A 19,616-nucleotide genomic window follows, 5' to 3' on the forward strand; every position below is an offset into this window, starting at 1 on the left:
ACCCACCTCATCCCCAGGGAGTCTGACACATATGTACTTAAAATCTGGAATAAGCCTAAACTAAATAATTACATTTGCAATTTAGCAATACAGAATTGCTAGTATTGGACAGATAACTTTGAAACATATATGAACAAATTTATAAATTTGACCTGAGGGAAAATTATGCTTCTAGGAAATTATAAGCACTGAGAGATTCTATTGAAAATGATTAAAGTCTTTCTTCAGAGTCTCAGTCTCTTTGGAGACAGAGTCTCAGTCTCTTTCTGTTACAATGAAATGATGTAAAGAACACCTATAAAAACTCAAATCAAGAAACAGTAACAAGTGATATATTGAAACACAGTATTGAGAAGATCATAAAGATAATTTAGGAAAGTTTAGAACATCACAGCACTGGAAAAAGAGCTGGAAATGGTGCAGAAGAGGGCAACCAAGATGATCAGGGGCCTGCAACACCTTCCTTATGAGGCAAGGTTACAGAATTTGGGGCTATTTGGTTTGGAAAAGAGGTGACTACAGGGAGACATGATAGAGATGTTTAAAATTCTGCATGGAGTAGAGAGAGTGGACAGCGCTCTCTCTCTCTCTCTCTCTCTCTCTCTCTCTCTCTCTCTCTCTCTCTCTCTCTCTCTCTCTCTCTCTCACTCCCCCCCCCCACTAGAGTCAGGGGCCATCCCTTGAAACTGAAGGCCAGGAAATTTAGGACTAACAAAAGGATGTACTTTTTTAAACAGAGCCTATTTAATCTATGGAATTCCCTGCCACAGGGTGTGGTGATGGCTACTAGTTTGTATGGCTTTAAAAGGGGCTTAGACAAATTGATGGCGGAGAGGTCTATCAATGGCTACTAGTCTGGTGACTATAGGCCACCTCCAGCCTCAAAGGCAAGATGCATCTAAATACCAGTTGCAGGGGAGCAACAGCAAGAGCATTTCCAGATGGGGCTTTTATCTAACTTCTCAGAAATGGAGGTTGTGCATTCACATGTTGGCCAGATTTACCCTGAAGGTCCTGCGAGCTATCAAGGAGCACTCTAGACATGATTCGAGTTGTTCATTGTATGGTAGAGCATAGCCCAGTTTATGTCTGGGGTAAAAATTCAACTTTTTGCTTTGGTATTTGGGGGCAAATTTGAACTCGAAGTAAAGCCTGCTATCTGGAAATGCTCCAGGAGAGAGGGTGTGCCCTCACCTCTTGCCTGTGGCCTTCTTCGAGGCATCTGGTGGGTCACTGTGTGAAACAGGATGCTGGACTAGATGGGCCTTGGGCCTGATCCAGCAGGGCTGTTCTTATGTTTTATCATGTTCCAAATAGGTCATATCACAGATATGGTAAAATCAAATTATAACAATAAAAATTAAAAGTATCCCCCAAACCTGACAGAAATACTCACTTTAACAGCAAAATCAGCAAACTGTTTTGCTCTACCCTAACCTAACGAAGCACAAAAAATGCTCCACCAAAGCCAGATTAATTTCCTCTTTGGAAAAAGACCCACCAATTGTATGTTTGTAAGCCAGACTCCCATCAACATGTACAAATGAAAAAAGAGGAAAAATATTTTTCTGCTTCATCCATTTCAGAAGAGTGTTTAACTCTGTCTGACAACTTGGAGTTGAGACTGAAATGGTTACAAAATGGAATGGTTGGAAAAAAAGATACAGTCTCATCATATCTGTGTTCCAATCCATCAAATGCAGGATATGAATTGGAAACAAGGCAATCAAACAAAATAGAAGTGTAAAACAGAGAAGTAGCCTCAGATATGCCTGTCTTCAGTCTGTACATCAATGACATCCTGACTTCACTGGAACAGTAATCAAATCCTGATCTATGGCAAAATGACTTGCAAGTTGTGCATTGTTTGCACATGACATAGTCCTACTACTATCATACAAACTGGAGAGAACAGGAACAATTTAGCAGCTCTATGAAAACTTCTGAAATGCAGAATGAGGAAATCAGTAAAATCAAAATAAGGCCAGAATCGGAGCCAAGCAGAGTTCTGCTACAAAACAGTTAAGGTGGTTTTGTCATAAGTTTGCAACCTACATGATTTGGCTAGACAGAGGGCCTGTTTGGATGTAATTTCCCCCCTGACATTAGTCCCAGGGAGATACTGGAAGCAGGGCTTAGGCTTGTATGCTCCTTCCACTCTCTTTAAAGAGGGCTTAATTTCCCAAATAACTGTGACATCTTCAAATAACTGGGATCTCCCTGTAGCAGGAAAGTAGTTAGGAAGGAAGACCCTGGAAGTGCTCAAGACTCTCTCCCAGAGTCCCAGATTCTCCTGGGTGCTTTCCAGATTGGACACTACAACAATGTCACTACGTGTCCATTAAGTGTGCTTCTGAACTACCTGTGTTTTGACATCGCAGTCCCTGCGTTGTCAGCAAGGTGCCGTTCATATTTCCAATGCCTTATTTCAGGTTTTATTGCTGCATTACAGTCCTATAATGTTGCATGTGTGGTGCAAAAGAATGTTTTATGTTTTCAATGCGATCTGCCCAAGCCAAAGCATGTTGTAGCAGGTAATCTGGAAAGCGCCCTTGAGGGCAATTGTGGGAGAAAAATTAAGTTGGAACAGACCAGGAGATCCTTTTTTTTCCTTCCCCCCTTCAATTTGTTTTCTTTTTTTCACACAATAATTATGTACCCTGCCTCGACAAAGTTGTTCGAGGTGGCTTATGAGGAAAATATAAAAATAAAGATACAGCAAATAGTAATAATAATGAATAAAGAACTATACCAAAGCTAAAACACAGCAGCAGATAAAAAGACCAGGTTAAAAATCTAGTTTAAACTAAAATAACCATTCCTAAAATTGCAGAGATGAGCTTGATATGCAAAGTTAAAATGCCTGGATAGAAAAAAAACATTGCTACCTGGCCCTGAAAGGTCATCAGCATAGGTACCAGGCACATAGGCCGAGGGAAGGCATTCCATAGATGGGTGGCTACCACATAAAATAACTATTCTTTGGTTACGACCACCTGTCCTCAGTAGGTTGGGAAATCCTAGAAGGACATCGCCAGATAGTTTTTAAAGCACAGGCAGCTTTGTAGGGGGGTCCTTGATGTTGGAAATTCTCCGTGGTGAGAGAATCCCTTTCTCATTATAGCAGAGAGCACAGAGGCACAACACAGCGGAAATTTAGTTAGGCATGCGTGTATGCTGAGAGTAAAGTAACTTGGAGCCAATTCATAGTTTCAAATCAATATAAAAGACATTTATTAAGGAACTCCATTCTAGATAGGAAAGTGAGGAGTTAGGATCTCTAATCTAGCTAGCTAGCTGGATGCAGATGGATTCTGCATCTTCTCTACACACATGGTGCAGGGAGAGAGGCTTGCCATGTTGCAAGGTAGAAGGGCAGGTAGGGAAGAGAGAGAAAGAAAGGAAGTTGATCCCTAAGAGTAGCAGTCTACATATCAAAGGGATAGCATCAGAGCAGTGGAGAAGTGATGACCAATGTCTTGACCTTCTAGCCCTCTGACTTAACTAGTCTGTCCTCCACTGTCTGAGACAAAGAGACAGCGCAAAGTCCTTTAACTTCCAACACTTGACATACCTTGGTCCCAAGCCATATATGGCTTTAAAGTTAGCACCAGCATCTTGAATTATATTTAGAATTGCATGGTGAGTCCCTGAAGCTATTTCAACACTAGCAAAAGGTGATCTATATGGCCCGTGCCAGTCAGCAGCCTAGTTATTGCATTTTGAACCAACTGAAGTTTGTGGGAGGACTTAAGGCAGTCATATGTACAAAACATTGTATGAATCAAGCCTGAATGTTGTCAGGGCATCACTGGCTAGGAAAATGTCCCTCAAATGGGGAAGGGTTCTAGCACTTCTGTGAGAAATATGTTTCAGATTATGTGGTTTCTGATCCAAAAGAGATGAGAAGAAACTGCTTGATCTTAAAAGGGAAAAGAGGTAGCAGTTTGGGTATTATGCTGGGATGCCAGCCATTGGGTCAGGAATGGGCAGCTATGAACAAAAAAAACCACAATGTAGGTTGGGACCCAAATTCTGGATGTGGATATCTTGTGAGAAAGGATGTCATCTGCCCACCTTTTTGCCACTCCTTGCCTTGATAATCTTAGGGGCATTTCTTCTCTTTATACTTAATTATGTTTTCATGTTATTTAACTGAGTATTTTGAATTTCATTAAGAAATAACAAGTGGAGAAGAAGGGGGCGGAAGCATTCCACATTGTGCAGATCCTGCCAGGCTGTCACAGTGATTTTGGTTGGATGAATTCAGGCTGTATTGCTCTCTGCTTAAGGATATCTTGTTTCAGAAGAAAGTTATTCAGACTCCAAGACCAAAACAGCCCTCTTCATCTTTCCTGAAAAAGGCATTTTTTAGAGCAAACATCCCATGTCTATTAATCTTTTGTTCAGTAGGAACTGTTTTAGATATTTAGACAGGTCTGCCTTTATTTTTAGCCCTTACACAGACAACTTAAAAACGTGTTAAAGTTATAAAATAGAAACCAGTTCAGTGCTTGAGCATATAGAGCTTCAGAGACAGGCTGGCAGACACATACATGTACATTGTTACTTATATTGTCCAAGAGGACAGGCAGCCCTCCGTTGACGTAAGGGACCTGTTGGGGCTCCAGTGCAACTTGAAATTTATTTATTTAATTTATTTAAAATATTTATACCTGGCTCCTCCAGTACACTACTGCTCGGGGCAGCTCACAACATAATAAGAAGATACAATGTAAAATAAGACTAATAAAGTTAACTAGGTCAGGGTTTCTTAACCTTGGGCTCCCAAATGTTGTTGGACTACAACTCCCATCATCCCCAGACATGGCCTTTGTGGCTGAGGATGATGGGAATTATAGTCCAACAACATCTGGGGGCCCAAGGTTAAGAAACCCTTAACTAGATTAAAGTTAAACAAGTTAAAAGACCAAGCTAAAGCCACATTTAAAATTATATTTATATTTAAAGTTTCAAATTTAAAGTTGTTTTAAAAACTAAAAACTGAAACTATAAAAAGAACCTACCAGATAGAAACAGAGCAGCTCTAAACAAAGGCAGCTCTAATGGTGTAATGTGATGGGGCTGTTGCGGAGTGACTGAAAACAGCTTCTGGGCAGCAGTGTACCTCTCCTTCTGCTAGTTCCAAAGGAAGGAGTACTGCAGTGCTGCCCAAAAGTGGTTCCCAGTCATTCAGCAATAGCCCTGTACTACACCAATGGGACTGCTTTTCAACGTGTTCAGCAGCCCTAGCAGGTCCCTTACATCGATGGAGGGCTGCCCATCATCGCTGACCATTATGTCCTAGACAGTAGCAAAATATGACAAGAGGTGTTTCAGGTCAGCTGATGAGGTTCTCCTTCCTATCATCCCCCCACCCCAGAAGGGAGTAGTTTCAATAACTATGCCATGGTATAAGTGCCATGGTTTGTGCCATGGCACTTAAATGGTGCCATGTTCATGATTTAGGTGCCAAGCAGTATTAATGTGTTCCTGATCTGCTGCCATGATTTAAGGTTGTAAATATCGTTTAGTAAATTAAACATTTAAATTTTTGAAATCTTATTATTTTTTCATTTAACCATTAACATGGTCAGCTCTGATTTAAGACAGAAAATCCCTCCCCACATTATGGAGAAGAAACTGCCCGCAGCCTCCAACCAAACAAAACCACCTGTTTCAGTTCACTCACATCCACATATTATACCAAATATCCACATTAAAAGCACCTCTGTTGTGTGTCTGTTAAAAATGTATAGAGCACTAACCTGTTAGTTAATTCTGCAGACATTGCACTGGAAATTACAGCATATTTTGACAGTATTAGCAGTATCTTGTAGGTTACTGTGATTTTTGGAAACTACTGTAACTATGAGAGTCTGCAAGTCAGTTAAGTGGGAAGATAGAGTGATCGATGGAGCGATCAAACCAGGCCATTTAAATGTTTGCTGAAATTGCTAACTGGTGAGGCTCTTCTTAATGCTTAAATGTTTAACCGTTTAGTGTTTAATATCCCCAAACATGATCATTTTTAACCAGAAGATTAGCATCACCCATGTGCACTACATATCTTCCTTTCTCTGTTTCTCCTGCCACAAGCAAGACTTCTGTAGTTTCCATTTGAGACCCTCCAGTTGCCTGGCAGGGCCCTAGCTTTTCTTGATCCTTCTCCCTTCTTGTATCTCTGTCTCCGTTTTTGTCACCAGATGCCGGAGTTCCTTGAAGCAGGGACCAAATTCCTAGCTCTGACTTCTTTCTCTGATGCTTTCTTTTCTGAATGTAAATGCTGCACCCAGGATGAGAGAAGCTGGCTGCTATGAGCTGGGAGTACACCTGGTTAGCTTGGATTATTCCCCTCCACCCTACCCTCCTCACATCCCAATCACTCTCATCTTCTCTTTCTGAAAAGAAGAATTTTCATTATGTAGATATGAAAAAGCAACTGAAAAGGCATTGTTTAATAAATGTGGTGTTGAATAATGAACTCTAAGTAGTGGATTCAGCTTTCAAGGGGGAGAACGGCTGCAGAGACAAAGCTGCATATTAATGCTGTATTTATAATTTTGCAGAATGCAGATGATAAGATTGTATGTGTGGCTAAAAGATAAAGGAGCAATTCATGTCTTGCACATTGAGAAAAAAAACCTAGTATTTTTTGACAAAGGAACAGAAGACTCTCCCTTTATACTTTAGAGTCTTGTAAAGTTTCCATTCTCGCTGAAGATTGGTTTTGACACAATCTGCTGCATATGTGCAATGCACGTTGAATTTTGCTAATGCTGTCACAATCTTTTGATCAAGATAGTCTGATAGGACTGGCCACAGCTTACTTGTGCACCCATGTTTAAAATATTAATGTGATAGGATCAGAGTAATAATTAAATCTCTCCCATTCTAGAAATATAGATTATTTTTTAGAACATCTCTGATATAACACATTGATTACTGCTCCCTTGAACATCTTTATCTATTGTCCTCTGCCACTTTCCTAGGAGCATTGCGATATCTTTGGTATTGGTGTTCTTCCCCCACCCCCAGTGGATGCCCACCTATAGATGAAAGACCCTAGGTATCCTAGCAATAAAATACTATAAAGAAATGATCTGAGCTGTTGGTGACTGACCAGGAGAGGGATCTTGGGGTTGTGGTGGACAGCTCATTGTAAGTGTTGACTCAATGTGCAGCAGCTGTGAAAAAGGCCAATTCTATACTAGGGATCATTAGGAAGGGGATTGAAAATAAAACTACTAATATTATAATGCCCTTATACAAAACTATGGTGCGGCCACACCTGTAGTACTGCATACAATTCTGATCACCACATCTAAAAAAGGATGTTGTAGAACTGGAAAAGGAGCAGAAGAGGGCAAACAAGATGATTAAGGGCCTAGAGCACCTTTCTTATGAGGCTAGGCTACAAAAATCATGCATGGTGTGGAGAAAGTGGATAGAGAGAAATTCTTCTCCCTCTCCCATAACACTAGAACCAGGGATCATCCCATGAAATTGATTGCCAGGAAATTTAGGACCAGCAAACGGAAAGTACTTTTTCACACAACACATAATCAACTTGTGGAATTCTCTGCCACAAGATGTGGTGACAGCCAACAACCTGGATGTGTTTAAGAGGGGTTTGGATAACTTCATGGAGGAGAGTTCTATCAGTGGCTACTGGGCTATAGGCCACCCCCAGCCTCAAAGGCGGGATGCCTCTGAGTACCAGTTGCAGGGAAGTAACAGCAGGAGAGAGGCATGCCCTCAACTCTTGCCTGTAGGCTTCCAGCAGCATCTGGTGGGCCACTGTGTGAAACAGGATGCTGGACTAGATGGGCCTTGGGCCTGATCCAGCTTGGCTGTTCTTATGTTCTTAAATATAGCATTGTAATGGCCCCATGGGAGGAGGTCATATGTATCTGAAGTAACAGAACATCTGCAAGTCATCATGAAAGGATTCATGTAGTTTGTTTGTCTCAGCCTGGCTGCCAAAAAGTTGTGATAAGGGTAGATGGGTATTTTGTATCGCACTTGAGATCTACTTAGAAAAGCCAACAATTTTTTTTGTTTGGAGGTAGGCCTCTAAGTAGTGAATTTAATGACTCTTGGTGATCACCAGAGGGATCACCTGTTACAGTTAAGCAACCTGTTTTTACTTTTTTTTCTTTAAAAATTACATAAAGTATCAAATCACCAATCATATTTGTTTGAACCTGCAACTCAGTGCTGGGCAAATAAAGCAACTATGTTGTGGGCTATCCCAAAAGTGGTATGCCTTGCAAGAGCTCCTTAAACAAAGCTGTGGAAAGTGGACTTGCATTTACCAGTGTATTAAGTAAGTTAAATTGACATCCCAGTTATAATGTGATGATATGAGAGTGATTCTGTGTGGTATATGGGTCCAAGCTGTTTCTTATATTCTTTCTTTCTTTCTTTCTTTCTTTCTTTCTTTCTTTCTTTCTTTCTTTCTTTCTTTCTTTCTTAATATTTTATACTGCCCAATACTTGTGTATCTGGGCGGTTTACAATTAAAATCATTTAAAACATTAAAGCAATTAACAATTAAAATCATGTAAAAGATTAAAAAAAATTAAAACCCATTATTAAAATTGTTTAAAACTATAAATCTAATTAACAGCCTGGGTGAATAAATGTGTCTTCAATGCCTTTTAAAAAGTTGCCAGAGATGGGGAGGCTCTTATTTCAACAGGGAGCGCATTCCAAAGTCCAGGGGCTGCAACAGAGAAGGCCCGTTCCCGAGTAGCCACCAGATGAGTTGGCGGCAGCCGCAGGCGAGCCTCTCCAGATTATTTTAGCAGGCAGTGGGGCTCATGGCAAAGAAGACGTTCTCTTAAATACCCAGGGCCTAAGCTGTTTAGGGCTTAATAGGTAATGACCAGCACCTTGTATTTTGCCCAGAAATGTATCAGCAGCCAGTGCAATTCCTTCAACACAGGAGTAAAATGGTTTCTCCTAGATGACCCAGAGACCAACCTGGCTGCCATGTTCTGAACCAACTGCAGTTTCTGGACTACATACAAAGGCAGCCCCACATAGAGTGCATAGCAGTAAACCAGCCAAGAGGTTACCAGCAGATGTATCACTTTATTGAGGTCATTCATCTCAAGAAACGGACGCAGCTGGTGTATCAGCCAAAGCCGATAATAAGCACCTCTGGCCACCACCTCAACCTGGGACACCAGGGAGAGGTTCGTATCCAGAAGCACTCCGAGACTGCTTACCTGTTCCTTCTCAGGGAGTGTGACCCCATCCAGAACCGGCAGATCAAAATAGTCTCCTGAGTTTTGACCTTGCACAATAAGTACCTCCATCTTATCTGGATTCAGCCTCAGTTTGTTATCCGTCATCCAGGCCATTACTGCCTCCAGGCAGGCATTTAGGGAGGTTATGCCTTCTCCCAATGTTATTGACGTAGAGAAACAGATTTGGGTGTCATCAACATATTGATAATACCCTGCATCAAATCCCCTGATGATTTCTCCCAGCAGTTTCATGTAGATGTTAAACAGCATCGGAGACAATACAGAGCCCTGAGGGACACCATACAAAAGTTCAAATTTTGAAGAACAACAGTCTCTGAGACACCATCTGGAATCTGCCCGTGAAGTAGGAGCAGAACCACTGCAAAGCAGTGCCTCCCACCCCCAATCCCTTCAGACATTCCAGAAGGATACCATGGTCACAGGGACGTAACTACCATTAGGCAGTTGTCTTGGGGCCCCACTGCCTCAAGAGGCCCCCCAGACGAAAATCACATGACTCTCCGCCCACCCAGGTTGCACCCCCTGGATCTTTTAAGTACCTAACAACACCTTTGTAAGGGAGAGAGGAAGAGTGATGGGATTTTCCATGCAAAAAGCTGGCATTAGCAGGTATGTTGCGAATTTCTTCTAAAAATAAATAAATAAATCTTTCCCTGAGTGTATTTCCATTTAAAAAGTAGTGAATTCAGCTAATTTAAGTGGGGGGGGGGAGAAAAGGAAAAGGAATGAAAGAATGAGCAGAGAGGAGGAGGAATTTAGGTGATGTGAGGTGGGTGCAAGGCTATGTGTGGCTCACCAGAGGTGCATCAGAATCTAATCTGGCCCACCACCAAATTTTAGTTTGACACCCCCTAGCATAGTGAATTTGCAAGAGAGAGAAGATCCAAGCCCCAATATTTATATGGGTGTGGAATCTTTTATGGGGGGGATTCCTGTTGCACCCCCTGTAATTTCCTGCTGGATCCGCCCCTGTGAACTAGATATTCACCATATTCATAATGGGGATGTGAGTGTGTGTGCATTATATATTGTGAAGTGTGTTTGTGTGTGTATATCAGCGAGGGGCCCATTTTAAAACTGACCATTTTAAAATCTTGTCTCTGAGCCCACTCTAACCTTGCTACGTCCCTGCATGGTCAATAGTATCGAAAGCCGCTGAAAGATCCAAAAGAACCAACAGAGTCACACTTCCTCTGTCAATTCCCAATTGGAGATCATCCATCAGGCTGACCAAGGCAGTCTCCACCCCATAGCCCGCCCAAAACCCAGTTTGAAATGGGTCTAGATAATCAGTTTGCTCCTAGACCACCTGGAGCTGGGAGGCCACCGCCTTCTCAATCACCTTGCGCAACCATGGGAGGTTGGAGACAGGCCTGTAATTGTTTAACTGAGGGATCCAAGGCAGGTTTCTTCAGAAGTGGTCTAATGATTGTATCCTTAAGACAAGGAGGCATCCTGCCTTCCCTCAGAGAAGCATTTATAATCTCTTCCAGGCCCTCTACAACAGCCTCCCTACCAACTCCAGCCTCAGAGGCAGGATGCCTCTGAATACCAGTTGCAGGGAAGTAACAACAGGAGAGAGGGCATGCCCTCAGCTCTTGCCTGTGGGTTTCCCAGAGGCATCTGGTAGGGCACTGTGTGAAACAGGATGCTGGACTGGTGGGGCTTTGGGCCTGATCCACCAGGGCTGTTCTTATGTTCTTAAGGGTTTGCATAGAAAAATAAGTAATAAATAAATAAGATGATTCCCTGTCCTCAAAGAGCTCACAATCCAAAAAGAAACACAAGATAGAAAACTGTGAGATACTGGGGGTCAGTTGGGCCTGTTTCTCTCCCCCTGTTAAAAATGTCTGCTGTTGACAAGGAAAAACCATTTGGACATGGCAGACCTCCGTGCAACAGCATCCCTTGTGTCTCTCTCCAGGAAGCTACTGCTGCGGCTTTCAATTCCTTGCTTCTAAGACTCACCAACCTCAGTCTGACAATCTAGAATGGGGCCATGGGCATGTTTTCAAAGTACCATATAAATTAATGATGCTCTAGACAATGCAGCTTTTGATACAAAAGAATCACATCATTGAAGGATAAGCTGGGGAATGATTGGCGGGAGGAGACTGAGTGAGCTTGTCAAATGCTATATTAGTAATAAGGGTGATTAACATGTAGATCTTGCATGACGTGTTGATTGAAGTTTTACATACCCATTATAGCATTATTTTTACCTTCATTAGACTTGTACTCATGAGTTGAATAATTCAGTTAATGCAGCCAAACAAAAAACCAACTCCAGCAGATGAATAATATAAAGCAAAACAGGAAGATGATGCTAAATAATTCTTTTTCTATACCAATCTTTTTCAGTAAACAGCTTTCCCCCCAAATTGAATAGTTATCCGACAGTTTGAACCCATTGATCCATGCCACCCTGATGATGTTGTCTCTGCGTCCCATGCTCATAAGTGCCTGTGCCTTCCTAACTACTGGCCAATTTGAAGTTTCAAGGAAACACTACAGGACACTGAACAGGGGGATTAGATAGATTTTTTCCAATCTATTCTTTCCACTGTATTCTTAAGATACTTAAGATGGAGACAGACTGCAACTTAACACCTAAATTGAAAGTACTGGATATTTGTCCTGAATGTTTAATCAGTAACTTTTCTCCAGGCACAGTTACAAAATACATTGGTCCAAAACTAGCACAAATAAGCCAGTACAGCTGATCTGAACTCCCGTTGCTGATTAATGGAACAATGTGTGGTTGGTGATTGTACTATCTAGCTGCTTTTAACGTGAACGTGGCACCTTGTCAGAGCAACTATTGTATGGAAACAAACTAGATGCCATCACTGCGTCTAGTGATGCAGCAGTGAGGGTAGAGGCACTGCATTAGAGCTAAAGATAGGTGAAAGTAGTAGCCACCAGCACAGCTGTTGAAGAGTGTTCTGAGCTACCACTGCAACTAAGGTTAATTCCCACAAAAGTCTGTAGGAGACTTACCTTGAAAGGTTTGGAGCTAGGACCCTGGCAGCATCAGCTCTCAGCTGCAATCTCTCATAGTGACTACTGGGGGATTTTAGGGTCATGTATAGAAATGCTGGACTCCTCCCCTCTTTTTTCTTCCAGTGTTAGTCTCCGTTTTGCCTCTCCAGAGAAGGCTGTTTGTTTTGGTCTCTTTCTTCAGCCATAAACTACATCTGAGATTAAGCTGCAGGCTTTTTCACATTTGTTTGTAACATTTTCACATTTGTTTGTAACATTTTCTTTAAATAAATCCTTGTAGTTCTTCAGTACTGAAGAACTGGGCTCTTGGCTAGTGCCTGAGTTGGCTGACCCTAGGTACTTGCCTTGCTCTCATCGCTTTGCATTTTAGCAAATATTAGTGGGGTAATGAGATTATTTGGATTGAGATTATGATTGGCTTAACTCTTTCATCAATGAAAACCCTCACTCCCAGTTGCTATTTACTCCATAAGAAACATACAATTCCATCATTTTGTTCATTAGGCTCTTCTAAACACATTCTGACAATGGTCATACTAAAAGCATTAGAAAAGTGTATAAGGCTGCCTGAGTATATTTGCCTTTTATGGGATTGATTCTGTTGTCCTGTATTCCATCCCTTGTTGCACTCTATATCAGAAGCCTGCTTCTCCAACTTGAAGGAATCTGAAAGAGGGGCGTGAGACTGTTGGCATGTTTGTGTTGGCTTGAAATCTACACCTTTTTCTAGTCTCTATATCACAAATCTGCTATATCATTGGAATATGTAATCTGCTGTCATTTATCAGTTACTATTTGTTTCCATAGCCTACACACACACACACACACCCCGCTTTGTCTTCCTCTGTTGTAAACTTTTACTTGATTTTAATTCTAAAATTTAAAAAGAGAAGTTAATATTTTTACAAATTCATTCATATATCAAAAACATGGATATGTTCTATTGTTCCACCCCATATGAGCAGTAAACATATTCCACTGTCCTACATATTGTTCGTGCTTTCAACTTAGTCTCCCTGCACCCACACTTTCAGCCAAATGTAATAGTAGTAGATTGACTGAAGAGCTCCACAGAAGAGTGATCAGAAAGCAGCGCTCCTGGGCATACATAGCCAGATAAAGTATGGCTGTGTGGACATTGCAAGGTTAGTTTAAAAGCTGAGGGGTAAATAGCCACTGTCCTACCGAAGGAGAAAATGAGACTGAAAGCCTCAAGCCCAGAAAAGGGATGATGTTCCTGTCAGTGAATAATCTGAAGGGTATTTTCTGGTAAATGTATTTGGGGGGAAAACGATTCTCTAAGAAGTTTGCAAGGAGTTCCCTCCAGATTCTGGAGGATTTAAAACATTGTCAGTGACTCACAGTAAAACCTCTTCCCCAAGATTGAATGGGGGGGGAATGAAAATCTTGTGCAAAAAGATACAACTGGATGTGAAATTCAGAGCCCCCAAAGCTCATGAGTTGCTAGCAGCTTGTGTCTCCAAGAAGTATCACACATGGTCACACATGTGGGGCTTTGAATCTTCTTTCCTTCTTCTCCAGGCACTGTCATCCATGGAACAATTTCGCAACTTAGATCGGGACATTGAAGGTTCTGCCAAACGCTGGAAGAAGTTTGTGGAGTCTGAATGTCCTGAAAAGGAGAAGTTTCCTCAGGAATGGAAAAACAAGTCAGCTTTGCAGCAACTGTGCATGATGAGAGCCATACGGCCTGATCGCATGACATATGCTGTCCGGTGAGTGCTGTTCACAAGATGGCTTAGCCATCTCCTTGTCCAGTAATGCAAAAAAGGTAAGCTTTGGGGCAATGTGTCCACAAAACAATAAATGAGTCATAGTACAATTCCTTAAGTGTCTTGTCCTTATATATTCATATTCCTGGCTTAGAACGAATCATTCTTAATGCATTTTCAATACATTTCCCCTCCCTTCTTAAGAATGATTCATTCTAAGCCAAGAATATGAATATATAAGGACAAGACACTTAAGCATTTGTACTACAACTCATTTATTATTTTGATCAGAACAGACTCAATCAGTGATGTCCATTTTAACCTCAGCCACATTCTGCATTGATTGCCATCTACAGGATGCTGATGATGTACGATCTATCATGGTGTTCCAGCCTGTCTCCACAAATAAATTCTCTTCCAGTCTTTCAGGCATCACCTTTCAGATATCATTCTTTAACACAGAGCTTGCCATGTCCAGACCCCAAATACATGATCTCTGTGTATTGCAAATTGATATGAAGTTTCAAAACACCAAATTAAATAAAAAATAAATTTATTTATTTATTTAACACAATTTTATACTGCCCCCATATGCAAGTCCCTGGGCGGTTCACAATCTGAAAACACAACAATTAAAACATTAGCACAATTAAAACAGTTTAAAATACAGATTAAAAACTCTAAAGCTTTAAAAATATAAACTAAAAGCCTGACTAGACAGGTATGTTTTCAGGTCTTTCTTTAAAACATCCAGAGAAGGGGAGGTTCTAATTTCGTTTGGCAGTGCATTCCGAAGTCCTGGGGCTACCCTAGAAAAGGCAAACAAACTGGTGTGGCGACTGCAACCAGACCTACCCGGATGAACCTAAGAGGCAGCAGGGTTCATGAAGAAGAAGGTGTTCTCTTAAATACTTTGGACCCAAGCCTTTATTGGTAGTAACCAGCACTTTGTATTTTGCCTGGAAACTTAGTAGCAGCCAGTGTAGTTCTTTTAAAATGGATGTAATATGATCTCTTTGGACAAACCCGGAGACCAACCTGGCTGCTGCATTCTGTACCAACTGCACTTTTCGGACTATGTACAAAGGCAGCCCAATGTAGAGCTCACTGCAGTAGTCAAGTCTAGATGTTACCAGCATATTCACCACTGTTTTAATGTCATTTATCTCTAGAAATGGACATAGTTGGCGGATCAGCCGAAGGTGATAGAAAGCCCTCCTGGCCATTGCTTCAGTCTGAGAGACCAGGGAGAGGTTTGGGTCCAGAGGTACTCCTAGACCACGTACCTGCTCTTTCTGGGAGAGTGTAACTACCTCCAGAACAGGCAGATTGAAGTCTAATTTCCGACCTCCCACAATGAGTACTTCTGTCTTGCTTATATACAGCCTCATTTTGTTCTCCCTCATCCAGACCATTAGCACCCCCAGGCAGGCTTTTGGGGAAGTTAGGCCATTTCCTGATGAAGCTGATATGGAGAAATAGATCTGGGTGTCAACAGCAGCCTGCACCAAATCCCCTGATGATCTCTCCCAGCGGTCTCATGTAGATGTTAAAAAGCATTGGCAATAGAATGGAGCCCGGCGGGACCCCATACAATAGCTCACATTGTGAAGAGCAACTATCTCCAATCAACATCATCTGGAACCCACCCGAGAGAATTTGTGAAACTTCACTCTAAAAAGTTTTATTTATATTCATATAAATATAAGTTTTATTCTATTATAAATATCAAATATGATGCAAAACAAAATTAAATGCTATTTAAAACTTACATTTGAATGTAAGATGAAATAATTTTCATTTTCAAGCCTAAAACAAGACATACTTTCTTCAAGTGGGAAAAAAACCTTTCAGAGCCATTCATTGTGACTACTACTATGAAAGGAAATAAACTTTCTATTTATTTAGTTAGTTAGATTTATATGTCGCCCTACTCCCATAGGATTCAGGGTGGTTTACAAGCAAACGTACACAACAACACAGTTTCATAAAAATATATCTTACATAGCCTCATAAACCACAACCCCATACAATACTCATTCCACATGACATAATAACCATGGATTACAAGATCACTTTACGACCAGCTATCTCAGCGACCGCACACCCGGTGGAACATTTTAGTCTTACATGCCTTACGAAAGGCCAACAGATCATGGAGAGCTCTGATATTATCTGAGGCCACCACTGAGAAGGCTCTGGCTCTAGTTGATTGCAATTTAATATCCCTAGGGCTCAGGATCACCAAGGCATTACTTGTGGCTGATCTCTAGGAAAGAAGGTTTACTTGTGGAAAGAACTGTGCATCAGTGTTAGCTATCTCCAGTTTTTGGTCAATGCTTAGCACAATGAGAACCATATTATGTCCTGATCAGGATGTTTTCTGCAACACTAGTTTTATTCTGGTTGCATTTGGTGGTTGTGTGACTGCATTTTGGGGCCAAACTAGACATAACTCTAATCGTAGCATTTCATCATTAAAACAGGCCAATAGCAGCTTCCTTGTTGGGACAAATAGCAGCCATGGGTGGGGATGGGGGTGGAATCTGGATCAGGATCAAACAGGGGGGCAAAAGATTGAAGCCCATTCTCCTCACACTGCCATCCTGATCCAGATTAGAACTTCCCGTAGCTGCTAATTACATTAGAATCAAACACACATGGGACCAAATCATGTGATAAATGTCACATCTATTTTGGTCATTTCTCTTTAAAAGAGAGTTTGGCCCTTATTTCTCTTTGAAAGATAGTAAGCTGAATCCTTACTCTCCTTCTCTACCAAGGTTACTGCCCATTTTGCATCACATATGCCCCCTGAATGTAGAATAGCTATGTATAGTGTGAAGTTCTATAGTAATTAGAAGGGGGTAGGTCATTTGATAATAATGGTCACAATATTTTCAGATCATTTGGATGTTCTTTACTTCCTGTAGGGTTTATTAAACCCTCGAGGGCTTGGATATCTCCCTCCTTGGGGAACCTAAGCTTTTATGAACATGAACTTTCACCGGCCATTAATTAAAACAAAGCTTCAACCACTTTGAAGTTATATCTTATGAGTTTGATGTTTTATTGCTCTTTTTAATTATTGTTTTTTAAATAAACTTTTAAAACTTTATGTGGGACATTTCACATTCTTCTTGGTGAGATCCTTTGGTCCAAAGAGGTGGAATATTTTAAAAATGCATATTACATACTTTGCTATTATCATCATTTATCTCACTCTTCCTTGTCCTTTATAAAAAACAAAACCACTTTTAATTCTGACATTCTCCTAAGAATTTGTTTCTATATCTCCTTTAGAAATTGTTGTATGGAACCTTTTCTCTCAAAAGAAAGAGAGAGAGATGGTATATGCAGAAATCCATGCAGTCTGTCAGTGCTCTTGGTGGCTTCATGAATAGCAACCACATGCAGTTTAGCACATCCCAGTGCAAGACACCTGCCTCCCCCATCAGTCTTTCAAATGTTAAGAATAAACCATTCTAGCAGAAGCAAGCTCTATAATTTATTGCCATTTCGATTGCTAAATTGTTTATGTCTGGTATTTCTTAGAGTCTGTACTAAAATGAGGTCTTGAGGCATTAGTTGTTTGTTCTCCTCCACCCCCCCCCCCAAAGAGAGAGAAAAATAGAGAGAGTTTAGCTGATGCTGGTTGTTAATGTAGTTATAAGTTATTTAGTGAAGGCGCCTGAGCAAATGTAAACTTCAGGCAGGCATGTAAGAGTAGTACAAGGGCTTCAAGAAAAGCAAAAGGTCTTTTGCTCCGTCAGGACTTGTTTGTTTTTCAACATCTTAGTCTTCTATTGGCTGACATTTGATAATATCCCTGGGCTTGAAGGTTCTGATTTGGCTTTCAACAGCTACATGGTCCCTACAAAATAATAATTCTTCACTCATGTATTGTAAATCACAAAGTAAGGAATCATTGGAACATAAAGACTTACCCTTTGCTCCAAGAGAAGGTTTTGTATATTTTAAACATCTTTTACATATCTCTGTTGAAAACCTCCAGTGGAAGGGATCTTCCTTGCACATGTAGTGAAAAAAAAAGTTCTTGTCTCACCTCACAAGCAATGCCACCCCCACAAACAACAACACCATCACCACCAAAAAGTGTTTTATCTGGTATTTTTCAACATAAAACAAAACATTTAGAAACAAACTAGAAATGCAGCTTTTAATATAAACATGGTAAATAATTTCCATTATAAATAATAGAAGTACATCAATAAAGACATTCCATACTAAAAAACAATATTTTAACAAATGTTAAAAGCATTACATATAAAGTTCAACTTTTAGTACCTTATAAATGCACTGTTAAAATATAACTATATAAAAATACTTCTAATCTTTCTGGTCTAGTTTAGTTTTTCCTACATGATGTATCCATATAATATTAAAAATGGCATCCAGCATTCTGAGAAGAAACACCTATATTTTGGGTATGTAGAATTTTTTAACTGAGAGGATAATTTCTTGAATTACCAAATCATTTAGTCTCTCAAACCAGTCCCTTGTTTTCTGAGGGTATTTTTTCTTTCCATACTTTAGTCACCCAAAAGCAGTATGAATTCTTTTCTCAAAATGGGAATAGGCATATCATCAAACATATTTAGTAAGACCTTACCTGGATCATAAGGAACTATCACTCCCATTATAACATGTTGCAAAACTCTATGCCAAAAATAAGACATGTACGGCTTCCTTCACAAGTGATGGTTGGCAATGATAAGGTAAAATCCCAGCCATATTTGGGGATTCTGTCTGATAGGTTGGGTGGACCTATCAGGCAGAATCTTCCAAAGCATTCTGGAGACGCACTTACACCTAGAAGAAGAAAAGACTATGCCTGGCTACAGGCCTCTAGGCTTCAGTGTGTCTGGATGGCATTGTTGGCATGTACTAGCACCTATTGTCTCTTTATAGGCTACAAGTATTTTCCAGCCCGTTAATTTAACGGGCGCTAGTCTCCGCCCTCAACCGCCACCTCCTCCCGCCCGGGCCCACCGCCTGCTTCGGCTGGGGCCAGCGCCATCGGCCGGGCCAGGCCCCCCACCACCTTAGGCCTCCCACCTCAGGCCCCCCGCCAACTCAGGCCTCCCTTACCCTCACCGCGGCCGGTCCGGTTCCGCCGCCGCCACCTCCGGCCTTCCCGCAGCGGCTACAGCCGCCAGCGGGCCCAGTCTCCCTGCCGTGGCTGCTCGGGCGTAGCGTGTTTTCTGGCCGAGGCGGTGGCTCCGCCGCCGCCTCGGCCGGCTTCCCTCGCCGTCTCCTCCCCCCCCGCCCAGCTTCGGCGGCGGCTGGGCTGGTCCCGCCGCTGCCACATCTGCCCTTCCCGGTCCCCGCTTCTCCTGCTCCCGGTCCGGGAGCCAACATGGCCGCCCGTGTTCCTGCGGCCGTATCTTTCTCGGGTGTTCCCAGAACGGCCGAGAAAGACACGGGCAGGGACACGGGCAGACACTTTAGCTCTTTATTATAGAGGATGGTTACACGGTATAGTTAGGTGTCTGCACCATCTCTCCCAAATAATCCAAGGAAGTGTGGGTGACTGTGTGCAGTCTGTACTCCTACTGCAGAACCTGGTCCAAGGCCTTGA

The 19,616-nt window shown here is 41.6% G+C and overlaps 1 protein-coding gene across 10 annotated transcripts in view; it reads left to right on the forward strand.

The window, feature by feature from the left end:
• Positions 1-19,616, forward strand: part of DNAH9 (dynein axonemal heavy chain 9) — a 330,190-nt gene that overhangs the window by 259,245 nt on the left and 51,329 nt on the right. For all 10 annotated transcript variants that reach the window (XM_053297116.1, XM_053297118.1, XM_053297119.1 and 7 more), the window contains one exon: positions 13,824-14,017. In XM_053297116.1, the coding sequence (XP_053153091.1) occupies positions 13,824-14,017 (194 nt within the window). The remainder of the gene's footprint in view (positions 1-13,823; positions 14,018-19,616) is intronic.

This window comes from Hemicordylus capensis, chromosome 2 (assembly GCF_027244095.1).
Source record: "Hemicordylus capensis ecotype Gifberg chromosome 2, rHemCap1.1.pri, whole genome shotgun sequence".
NCBI lineage: Eukaryota > Metazoa > Chordata > Lepidosauria > Squamata > Cordylidae > Hemicordylus > Hemicordylus capensis.